Raw genomic sequence first — 12,133 nt, forward strand, 5'->3', positions numbered from 1 at the left:
GCCTCCTCGGTGCCGGGAGGGAATCGAAGAAAGCAGCTGAATCAAGTCGGCTCCTCACATGTTCCTCACGACCACGCCAGAGGGAAAGGTCCTCAATAGGAAAGGGCCCGACTGTCCTCACAGGAAGGGTAACCACTCTGGAACTCGCTGAAGGGAGCGTCACCACTGAGTTCTACGGTAGCTGCCAGAGAGTCTGCCATCAGTTAGCACCTCCCCTTCCTTCCGGGAGCGGTAGCTAGGTAACTGTCGGCTGTATTGGAGAGCTGAGGACTGGAGGATGCGTTAGTGCCTCTGGCGGTGAACAACGAGCGCTGCAGGTCCCTCTCACAGTTTTTACCCTCCCCTCTCCCCACCCCCTTTGCCCCCGCCCACCCCTCCGCCACTTCGGCTCCTCCCTCCTCTTCTCTCTCTCCCTCTCCTTCCTCCTCCGCCTCCTCAGCTCTTGGGCTAGAATATCTATGGGTCGAAACGTGATGCGATGAATCCGAGAGAGACCGAAACTGGGACGAGGAGTGCGGCGGAAGCGGCGGGACTCCTGGGCATGGGGGCTTCACCACAATAGAGGCAGCATCCCCACCCGCCCCCGCCAGCCCCTCTGGAGCAAATCCCCCAAACCCCCTCGGGAAAAGGATGGCGGCGGCACCTACCCAGATCGAAGCCGGTGGGTAGCTGTGTCCTGGGGCTAAGAGGATGGGAGCTTAGCGCGACGGCTGTCAGTTTCTTTTGAAAAAGCTTCTGTTTTTTCTTCTTTGCCTCCCTCTCAACCTCTTTCCCCCCCTCTTCCTCAGAGCTGTATTACCTGATCGCTAGATTCTTGCAGTCCGGACCCTGCAACAAATCCGCTCAGGTGAGAAGGGGAAGGAGATCTGGGAGTCTTGGGGAATGGTCCCAGTGGGGAAACCGAGGCAGCTGGGTGTGCGGTTCCGCTGTGGGTGAGGAAAAGGCCGGCCTTGAGTAGCGCTGCCGTCAGCGGCTGGGTTCAGTTTGGGGAGGGAGGAATGGGTTGGTGGCCCGAGCTGCCCTCATATCCGTGTTTCCCTTTTGCTCAGGTGCTAGTGCAGGAGCTCGAGGAGCATCAGGTACGCAGCCCCTTCGGGAAGAGGTGGGGACGGTTGGGGTGAGACTGGAGGAAGGGCAAGTAAGGGGCGGAGGGCTAGGACCGGGAGGAAGGCTTGGAACTGGGCACTCATAGCTGTTGTCACAGTGGTGAACCGGCTTCTTCCCTCAAAAGGGGCGGATATCGCTGGGGTCTTAACTCGCCCCCTCTTTATGCCTGTGGGAGGTGTTTTTTCAGGATTTCCTCCTCCTCGGCCTCCTTTCCCCCACACTCGTCTAGCTCTGAGACAACAGCTATCAGGCCAACAGCAATAAAGACGCCAAAGGGTCGAGGACCCGGACCCAAACTGGGTCGGGTTGATGCGGAGCAGAGGCTTGGCCTTTATCGTTGCCCCCTCCCCCCTTTCTTTTCGCCGGCCCCCAGCTTATTCCGCGCCGCTTAGACTGGGAGGGGAGAGAGCACCGAAGAAGCTTCGAGGATCTGGTGAGTAAAGTTTTCATTTCAACTTAACCCAACTCTTTCTCCACTCCCTCCCCACCTTGTTCCCCCAACCCGCCCCCGACCCTTCAACCTACGCGGCTCTGGAGCTCAGTGCTGAGCCGAAGAACTGTCCCTTCCCCCCTCCCGGCGAGTCGGAGAAAGGGTACCTTGCCCTCCCCTTGGCCTCGTTTGTTTCCACCCGAAAACTTTGAAGAATGTGAACTGGTTATCAGAGATGCCGTACTGTAGATTATGAATATGTTACAAACATCGGGAAAGGCCCATTGTAGGGGTAAAAGGGAGAGAAACCAGGGGGTTATCTTGGGGCACGTACCAAGGACTGACGCTGGCCAATGACAGCGTTGGTAACAGCCTGGAGTTCCGGATTAGTGGAAGAAAACTGCTTTCTGGTTGGTCCTGGCTTGAAATACGGGAACTGAGACCAGGCTGTTTTTTTTTTTTTTTTGGTCTGGGGGCGGCGGGTCGCACGGCAGAGGGGGTTCAGGAGGGGAGTTGACGGACCAGGGACTAAGGAAAAACGACACAATTAAAAATAATAGCATCAAGCTAATTTCAAAATTTGTCGGGGGTTAGATAATCGACTACGGAATAAAAGCATAATCGTTGTATATCTCAGATTGTAGAAAATAGCTCATCAAATCATTATTAAATCGCATTTATGCAGTTAACAATTTCACTAAATAAGAACTGTGGATTATGAGCTTTTTGAGAATTGACGAAACACGATTTTGGATTTACAAGGAAACAACAATGGTCATATTTTAAAATAGAATATACTTTAGTAAAGGACCAAAAGCATTGGATTGACTGTTGTTTGTTCAGCAAATATAATTCATAGTGTAAATGCACCTTCTGTTCGGCATTGACACACACAAAAAGGTGATCCTTTTTATTTTTGGGAGGATGTTCCCTTGTGTTAGCCACTGGCACAGTCAATTGGAAGGAAATGAAAGGAGAAAGGGGTGATGTTACTAAAATCTAAGTTCAGCTATCTTTCCTTCCAGTAAGATCCAAACAGAGGAAAATTAGACAAAGTTAAAGAAAGTTGGAGGGGTATGGTAGACTCTAAATATAAATAGAATGATTTAAAATTTGCTTTCAACAGGACAATATTTAAATTACTTTGGTGTTCATTTGATAATTTTCTTTGTATTAAATTACAAGAATGAGGCCATGCTAATTATCACCAAATCTACTGACTAATTTTTTTTAGTTTTGCAAAGCACAGAAAATGATATAATAATTGTGATAAGGATAAACTCCACCATCTGTAATATTAATGGTAAAAAATTCTCCGATGGATAAAAAATATTTTTGAAAAACTGCATGTATTACCAATTTAATTTGTAGTCAGACTTTTTGTTGGACTGAAGTTCTTTCAAAAAAAGGGCAAAAACAACAGTGCTTACCAATATGTTTTAATACTTTATGACTAATGTGGTTTTGTATACTGAGGTGTATTGACAATATTTTTGTTTATTTGTTTCTAAGTAGACCATTTTAAGCAAGTAACATTTTTTAAAAGGAAAAAGCTTTTTAAAAATTAACTTGACAGTTCCAAAAAGTAAATGAGCACCAAAATGATTAAAAATAGTCTCCTAACCACACACACACACACACACACACACAGAAAAACAAAAAAAACAAAGTCCAGTTTACTAGACTTCCTTTCCTTATATTGTAAAGGCATATTTTCATGTAATTGTAATCAATGTCCACTTTATGCTTTATATTTTCTTATGTAACACTTTTACGTATACTTATCTATATTTGAGTAGTCATTGTTATTTTAATGGCAAGGAAAGATTCGGTTGTTTTTAAGTTGCTGTGATTAGAACTCAATTGCCAGTTGAACATTTGGGTTACTTCCAGTTTTTCACTAATATCTGCATAGTTAAGTAGTCTTTCTGCTTTTTTCCTTTTTTTTTCTTTTCTTTTCTTTTTCAGTTGTTTTTCTGGGCTATATTTCTGAAGTGGAGTTATCAGGTCAAGGGACTCATCCATTTTATAGCTTTTGTTATATATTATAAAATTGCTCTCCAGAAGATTGTCCTAATTTATAATGTAACCATCTAGATACTTAGAATGAATTTTTAAAATATTTAAAAATCTTTTGGTGGTTTTAATAGGTGAAAATAGTCCTCAATTGACTTAATTGGTTCTTTTCCCCATTATTAGTGAGGCTTAAACTTTAACAAATTATTTTTTAATTGTCATTAATCCATTTGTATATCCCTACATACACTTGATTTTCACCTTTATCTTTTTAATTTATTGTTTTTGTAATTACTTATACATTTTTAATTTTTATATACACAGAATTTCTTCTATTGTTTGACTGTTATCTATGGTTTAGTGTTACCTTTTTTGTTTTTAATTTACTTTTTGTATTGTACACATAGGTTTTTATTTTTCCACACCAGGGTCCAATTTTTGTAGGGATATTACATTTTGATAATATGGTCTTATTTTTAGTCATATGTCTGTTCTCTACCTATAGATTTCTTTGTAAGGGAAGATGAGGCAGGGCTGAGAATTGAACAGAAGGAAAAGAAGTGGCTGAGAACTGAGTGTGCAGTGTTTGATTGCTAGATTCATCAGTCGTACTGTTGATAAAAATTATTTCAAATCTGGCTTGAGATTTTGAGTGGCTTCATTGTAGGAGAGATGTAGGTTCATTTTGTTTTGTTTTGTTGTGTTGGCCACACCAAGGGACATGCAGGGTCTTAGTTCCCCACCAGGGATTGAACCTGTGCCCCTGCAGTGGAAGCACAGAGTCCTAACCACTGGACCACCAGGGAAGTCCCGGGGTAGTATTTTTTAAAGTGCTGTTAGAACAATGGATTTATACAGTGTGATCTTTGATTTAGCTACATGTTTTGGATTTAAATTTAGGGCAAAGTATTAATTAGTATAATTTTATAGCAGCACTTCAAACTGAAGATGTACTGGGATATAAAAAGGAAAGAAGACAAATGCATAATGAAGAGGTGAAGGACTATAAACAAGGATATCAAAATACTGAATTGAAGTTGCATAGTCATGTATACTACATACTTGAAACAAAAATCCTGCCTTTCTGTCCATATGTATATTTTCATTTGAATTGTCTATACTGCTTAACTTGATTTATCCAGAAGAATATTAAGATAATAAGTTAGATTTCTTCAACACTTCATTACTACTGTTACTATTGCATAGCCTAGGAATCCCTATTTTTTCTTTCTTAAATCTGATTTAGTGTTTTACTTATAATTTGGAACACATGGGAAGGTGCTTTTTTGTTAAAGCTGCTTGCAGTCAAGTATTGACATGTCAAGATCTGAAATGCCTTTAAAAAATGAGTCTGAACATGAAATGTTTGTCAGTTTATGTTGAACTGTAACGTTTTTGATTATGACATTCAAAAAAAATCTAAATTAATTTTCAGAATTTTGTAATGATACAGGGAGAGAATTGAAGTCAGGGTGATTGTTTTTGAAGTTTGATCTGAGTATTTTTCTTTATTTCTGCTTGACTGTTATTTACAGCATAATAGAATTAGATTTGCTTCTTACATCTTAAGGTAGATAATATAAATAAATACAGATGTCCTTTCATTTGTGGTGACCCTGTTGAATTGTTGACTATTTTATTGCTTCCTCCTTGGAGCTTTATTGGGGATGACAGAGCAGTGAGGGGCGTGTGTGTGTGTGTGTGTGTGTAAACAAATGAACAGTTTTTGTAAATATACAAATTTTATATATTGGAATGGTGAGTTGGAAACATTTTTTAAAGGCATGCTTTAAGATTTTTGAATCACTGTATGGGTACTCCTATCATAAGACTGAATCAAAGACATAATTATCTTTAGGTGTGGTATATATTTTTACATTTATTCAGCATTTTTCATCTGTAGAATTGAAAGTACCAATTAGTGCTTACATTTGGAGTGACATAGATTTTATTACCTTCATTTTATATTCAAAAGACTTGAAGTAGTTTTCTGCTATTTAAAAAACTTTTATCAAGATCGTATGTTCACTGCTGTCTTTAGAAATAGTACATCTATGGTGATATATGTCATTATAAGAATTTACATCTGCATTTAACATATTTGAGTTTAAAAATGTTTTCACATTATCTCATTTGATCCTCACCAACTGCTTTAAAACACTGTATTTGAATTCCAGACATACCTGCATTTTTTTCTTACCTTACCCAGCTCTTGTTCTCTAGTTACTAGTAATAGCTTAAATTGTCTATTAGAACTGTAGAATGATTTTGAGTGCTGGTAGCATGGTATTGCATCTCTAAGTGTGGAAGCAATTTAAGCATGTGTGATTTATTAACTGTTATGTGGACACACAGCCATAGTTAGGAGGAACGGAATGCATCATGGGAAACCAAAAAGCATGTGCTGCTTGACTCCCGTGTGGATATAATGCTAACTGATAGGTATTATGGCAGGCAGCAGTCAATGTCTGTAAACTGGTATTCCTCACTACTGATTGGCTTGAGCCACATGTACGCTCTTGCTTTCTATAACATGTTTGTTTTACCTATTCATCTGGATTGATCACTGGCTTTTTTTTTCCACACTTGGGCTCTAGAAACATACTTTCAATGATTAAAATCCTTTTGGAGATATAGCATCAGTCCTAGGAAAACTGGTATCTCAGTACAAATAAGATGGTATTAAGGAAACGAAGAGAGCTGCTGTTAAAGAGTAAGAATTTGGATTGGGTGAATGTTTCTTATAAAATTTTGTCCAGAAAGCACCTTTATGACATTTGAATATTAGTTTAGTTTGTGTGTTTCTGTTGAAGTTCTACTGATGTTGGTTATTGACTGATTAATAATTTTTTTATAGGGAGCAAAATAGTAATTTAAAGTCAACTTAGTGTTTGTGTCATATTTTAGAGATGCCTTTGTTTGACATTTCTCAAATAGGATTTTGTGGGTAGTAGAAAAGGCCATAAGATTTAGTCCAGGAGATAGTCATTACTCGTTGAACTACCCTGGGCAAGTTACTTAACCTCTCAGAGATTCAGTTTCCTCATTTATAAAATAAAAACCCCTACCTGTTTTGCAAGGTTGTTGTGTGGACCAAATGAGTTAAATATGAAAGAATGCAAATGAGTGCAAATGAGTTGGTTACTACATTTTAAATATAGGACAGAGAGTTTGAATGGTTAGCATTAAAATCTGAAGAACTATGACCCCAGAATTTATGTTTTCTTGGGTAATTGGCTAATTATCACCGCCCAATTTTCCTAATATTTTTTATAAGGTAAGGGACATATAAAATAGTACCATTAAAGCATTTAAGGCTTCCCTGGTGGCACAGTGGTTGAGAGTCCGCCTGCCGATGCAGGGGATCCAGGTTCGTGCCCCGGTCCAGGAAGATCCCACATGCCGTGGAGCAGCTAGGCCCGTGAGCCATGGCCGCTGAGCCTGCATGTCTGGAGCCTGTGCTCCGCAGCGGGAGAGGCCACAACAGTGAGAGGCCCGCGTACCACAAAAAAAAAAAAAAAAAGAAAGAAAGAAAAAAAAAGCACTTAAAAAATGTCAGAATTGAGCCCAAAATGAGTGTCTTTGAAGTGCATCTGTGTTAAGCAAGGAATGATCACTAGGTGAAAAGATATTTAGTGTTATTTGCATTTTTATGTATTACAGAAAAGTAATTCAATATGATACTGGTATAGTATTAACTCATTTTTAAGAAGTGGGAGGTATGTTTTTCCCATGTCTTGTTGCAGGGATCCTCAACCCTTCTGACTGATCTCTTCTTATCCTAATCTTATTTTCTATACATTATTGACAATTTATTTCTTGTATTTTAAATTACCTTGTTGAAGATGTTTTCTTATGCCTTTTAGTATCTACCATGGTGCTTTATAATTAACTGGTTCTTAGTTATTACTTGTTCAATTTTCTTAACTTTTTTAGAAGTGTTTTCTTTTTTTCTTTTTTTTTTATAAGTCATGGTTGTTTGTAGCTTTTTAAAATTAATTAATTAATTATTTTTTTGGCTGTGTTGGGTCTTTGTTTCTGTGCGAGGGCTTTCTATAGTTGCGGTAAGTGGGGGCCACTCTTCATCGCCGTACACGGGTCTCTTACTATCGTAGCCTCTCTTGTTGCGGAGCCCACGCTCCAGACGTGCAGGCTCAGTAGTTGTGGCTCCCGGGCCTACTTGCCCCGCGGCATGTGGGATCTTCCCAGACCAGGTCTGGAACCCGTGTCCCCTGCATTGGCAGGCAGATTCTCAACCACTGTGCTACCAGGGAAGCCCTTAGAAGTGTTTTCATGATATATATTTTTTAGGCTTACTAATCTGCTAGCTAGTATGGAGTTCTTTTTATTGGGCCTTTCTCTACTGAGAAACTTCTAGACTGTGGGTGGGTCCCTTGTTCTTGTCTTGATATCATCTGACCTCAGGGTTATAGTACTTTTAGTGCTTTCTTGAGGCAGTATTAACCAGAGAATACTTGAGCCCTAGGTGGATTGCTCTGCCTGTCTCATTCCTGAGGAAATCTTAAAACTAATAAAAATAAAAATAAATGCTATGAACAATGATTAATTTTTTCAAAAGAAAATGATAGGAAGTCTTAACACTTTGTGGTCCACCCTGTTAACCAGTGGTATTACTACAATGGAAAGGCCTGTTTTCTTTCCTTTGCTTCCCAGTTTTTCATTTCTCCTCCTTCAAATTCAGCAAACATTAAAACTCAAATTTTAAATTATAAAGATAATATTGGATTATTGCAGGCATTTATATTTTACTGAACAGTATCAAGCAGAAAATAAACTATTAGATTTTTATGTTTTCTTTCATCTTTTTTGTACAAGTATGGGCATTTTTTTCTTTCAAAATCAGATACTCTGGATAGAGTTTTTTATTTTTATTTTTTTTAACTTAATGTTGTGTAGGAGCATCTTAAACATTGAGGAGATATATGTACTAGTCACTGTGCAAAGTGTGTTTACTGGATGGGGGTTCCTTTCTCTTTGCCTGGAATGCCTTCCCTTCCTTTTGTCTGCCTTGTTAACTTTCACTTAGAATTCAGGTGTGAAATTGGACAAGAACCCCTACCCCCAGGCTAAATTAGGTACTATACTTTGCTTCATTAGCTCTCTGTACTAAACCTCTGGGCGCTTGTAGATTTGATTTGTTTCTAGCTACTAGTTTGTTTCCCCCACTGGGATTATGGATTTTTTTAGGGCAGCAGTTTAATCTTTCCATTATATCCCTATACTTCAAATGTCTGAATGAATGAATGCATGAGTGAATGATTTTGTTTTTGTTTTACAAATAATATGAGGTGGTTATCATTACTCCCTGTTTTGCAGTTGAGGAAGCTCAGGCTCAGAGAGACTGAATAACTTTGCAGGTCATATAAGTAGGATCCTGGGGATGCTGGAAAAATTCAAATCTAAGTCTTTTCTACAGTATCATACTGCCAGAAGGAGTAACAGCTAGTAAATTTTAGAGCCTGAGTAATCCAGGCTCTTAGACTTCAAAGTACTGTGCTTATCTCTACTATACTTATATTGATATATTTAAAGCTTGCTGTATTTTTCAAAATCTGTTTTGTTTCCTGTCCCTAAATATCAAAAAGTCATGTGACTAACTTTATGGATGTTCATTTTCTATCCCCCCCAAAAAAACCCATTTCAAATCTCAGAGAAAATGTTGCATTTTACTTCTTCAGCATATGGTCTCAGTTTCATTCTTCATTTTACCTGTGTAGTGATTTTAGTTATAAAACAAAACACACGATTCTATTTTCTTTGTTTTTTAGTTACTTGTCTGATCTTATTATTTCGAAAAGCCAAAGTAAGAATGCTATCATGGCTATCTGAAAATAGTATTTCAAATGTAGCTCTTGGTACAGGTCTGGCCCCCTGAGATTAGGTACCTTTTGTATGTTATTCAGTGCCCAGCTGGATTCCTTCTGGTCTTCTCAGTTGTCATAATGATTCTCAAGTGTGGTGATTTCAGTTGTTAGATTTGCTCTTTAGGTCAGCCAGTGTTCCTATCAAGAAGGTTTATAATCTAGGCTTCATTTAATTTCTTTCAGTTTATCAAATTTATAGTTTTAATTTTTTCCAGTCTTTGTGTTACTTTCATGATTTTTCAGCTGCCTTAATGGGACAGTAATAGAAATAACAGTGGGCACAGAGACCCAGATTCTGGTCCATTCATTGTGACCATTGAACTTCACTCCTCTGGATCTGTTTTTCCTACTGTAAGATGTGGAATTAAGTTGATTGTATATAAGGATCCTTCCAGTTCAAAGGTTCTATAATTTAACTCCTTGGAGCTATTTTACAGAATAATACAAAAGTTTGTATTATGCTCTTGAACTTTGTTTTTAGAGAGTGCCTTTCTTCTTCAGATCTCAAAGTGCTTGTTGTGTTACTTCTTGGCCATTATATTCCAGAAAGAAATTTGGCTAAATAACTGCAATTAGAATATTTTGAGTTTTAATCAAAAAGAGTGGCTTTTAATAAGCCACAAATTTCATAGAATATTTTAATACATATCTTCAATATTACATTTTATGATATATTACATTATATTCACATGTAATTCTAATACAGAATTTTTTTAAAACTTAGAAATGTAATTACTGAGAGTGGATAAGAGTTCTTATGCCTAAAAAGATCACCTTTAAGAAATTCCAGCTTTGGGGACTTCCCTGGTGGTCCAGTGGCTAAGACTCTGCACTCCCAATGCAAGGGGCCCGGTTTGATCCCCAGTCAGGGAAGTAGATCCCACATGCCCCAACTAAGAGTTCGAATGCCACAACTAAAGATCCCACATGCCACAACTAAGACCAGGCACAGCCAAATAAATAAATAAATAAATACCTATTTTTAAAAAAAATTTAAAAAAAAGGAATTCCAGCTTTAGGCAAAGCAAATGGATTGAAGTAAATGTTTAATACCACTTATAAGTCCTGAAGTTTGATTTAGAAGAAACTATCATTGCAAGAACTGTGCTGATATGGTCTGGAAGCCTGTAAATATTGTTTAAAGGAAAAGAGCACGTTCAAACTCAAAAGTATTGTTATTGCCATTGTGTTGATAGAATCTCTGTTTCTCTTGTGCTGTTTTACAATCAAATTTTTATTGATTTTAGAGGAATGGATTTTTGAATGGGACTGCCTAGAAATTGAGCAATTTTCTGTTGCATAGGGTGAAAAGCAAACTTGTAAACTTTAATAGTTTATAATACAAATTTTCAAGGGGGAGAATGTGAGAGTAGATGAGCCTTGTTTTAATTGCTTAATTAATGATTCTGTGTTTTTAAATGATTACTGAGGAATAGATAAAACATTTATATAACTAGCTGAAAATGAAGCATCATTGTTTTTATAAAATGAAGTAGCCAGGAGGCCTAAGGTTTCAGTTTAAGGTATAATTCTGACAGGTTTCTTTAAGAGGGTAATACTAAAAATTCATATCAGAGAACTCCCGTTTTCTGGATTATATGTTACTGTATATATATTGCAAGTTGGTGGGTAGATTTGTGTAACAAGTGAATAACTCTTGAGATGGTAATAAAATGAGGAAAAGAAAATTGATAAAAAAGAAAATGCCACTAAAGACAACAACTACCATTGTGTGTAAAGCCTTATAACATTTACTTGGTGAAAAGGTAATGACTGATATCAGAAGCCCAGTTTATACAAGACAGTGTTGCGGGAAAAAAGGCATAAAATATTATAGATGTTAATATGCAGTATGTTAAGGCTTTTTTCTTTGAGATATATGTTTTTAGGAGTACTAACTATATTTGCACGTAGGCCTATTTAGGAATGCCCTATTGTGGAGAGAATGAATTACAAACTAGGATTTTAGGACATCAGTGTCTCTAAGTAACAAAAAAAAAAGTTTTTAGATTGAATCATCATGTACTTTGACTTTAATATTACCTGTATATTTTAGTTCTATGTAGTTACTTGCTTGGAAAACAAAACTAGACATGTGTGAAATAACTGAAAGAATTTGCTTGATCCTTTGTCCCAATCCAGAAGCTAAACCTTGTAGATGCAAATAATCAGGTTAAGTTGCCATTCTTCTTCTTCTTTTTTTTATCTTAGTTCCCTGACCAGAGGTCGAACCCGTGCCCCCTGCAGTGGAAGCATGGAGTCTTAATCACTGTGCCAGGGAAGTCCCATAAGTTGCCATTCTTCCTGACCATCATGACAGTTGCCAGGCCCCAGTGATTTTGGTAGATTAAAATTTGTTTCTTCAGGGACTTACAAAAGATAATTGGCAGGAAATAATTTTTAAAAATCACAATAGAATCATTTATTCCCAGATTCCTAAATACATGTTGGATTGTAGTTCTTTGACCTGTGTTTCCTAAGAAAACAAAAAAGGCACCCTGATAGGAGAAAGATTTTTCCTCTGTGAGTTCATATGATATTACTTATAGGTAGACTTTGGTTTTTATTCATTCATTGATTCAGTGAACCAGTATTTATCAAGAACACACATAATCTCTTCTGGTGATCATTAGGGATGATTTACAAAATTATTCCTTTGAGTTATATTGTTTTTGACTTGGAAGTAATATATTGA

General features: G+C 37.8%; 1 protein-coding gene across 3 annotated transcripts in view; it reads left to right on the forward strand.

Moving 5' to 3' along the window:
- The first annotated feature begins 400 nt into the window (after window positions 1–400).
- The window catches only part of BRWD3 (bromodomain and WD repeat domain containing 3), a 125,384-nt gene continuing 113,651 nt past the window's right edge, over window positions 401–12,133 (forward strand). For all 3 annotated transcript variants that reach the window (XM_067724231.1, XM_067724232.1, XM_067724233.1), the window contains exons 1-4: window positions 401–661; window positions 789–847; window positions 1,050–1,079; window positions 1,481–1,540. In XM_067724231.1, coding sequence (XP_067580332.1) covers window positions 631–661; window positions 789–847; window positions 1,050–1,079; window positions 1,481–1,540 — 180 coding nt within the window. In that variant the 5' untranslated portion in view covers window positions 401–630. The remainder of the gene's footprint in view (window positions 662–788; window positions 848–1,049; window positions 1,080–1,480; window positions 1,541–12,133) is intronic.

Source organism: Pseudorca crassidens, chromosome X (assembly GCF_039906515.1).
Source record: "Pseudorca crassidens isolate mPseCra1 chromosome X, mPseCra1.hap1, whole genome shotgun sequence".
Lineage (NCBI taxonomy): Eukaryota > Metazoa > Chordata > Mammalia > Artiodactyla > Delphinidae > Pseudorca > Pseudorca crassidens.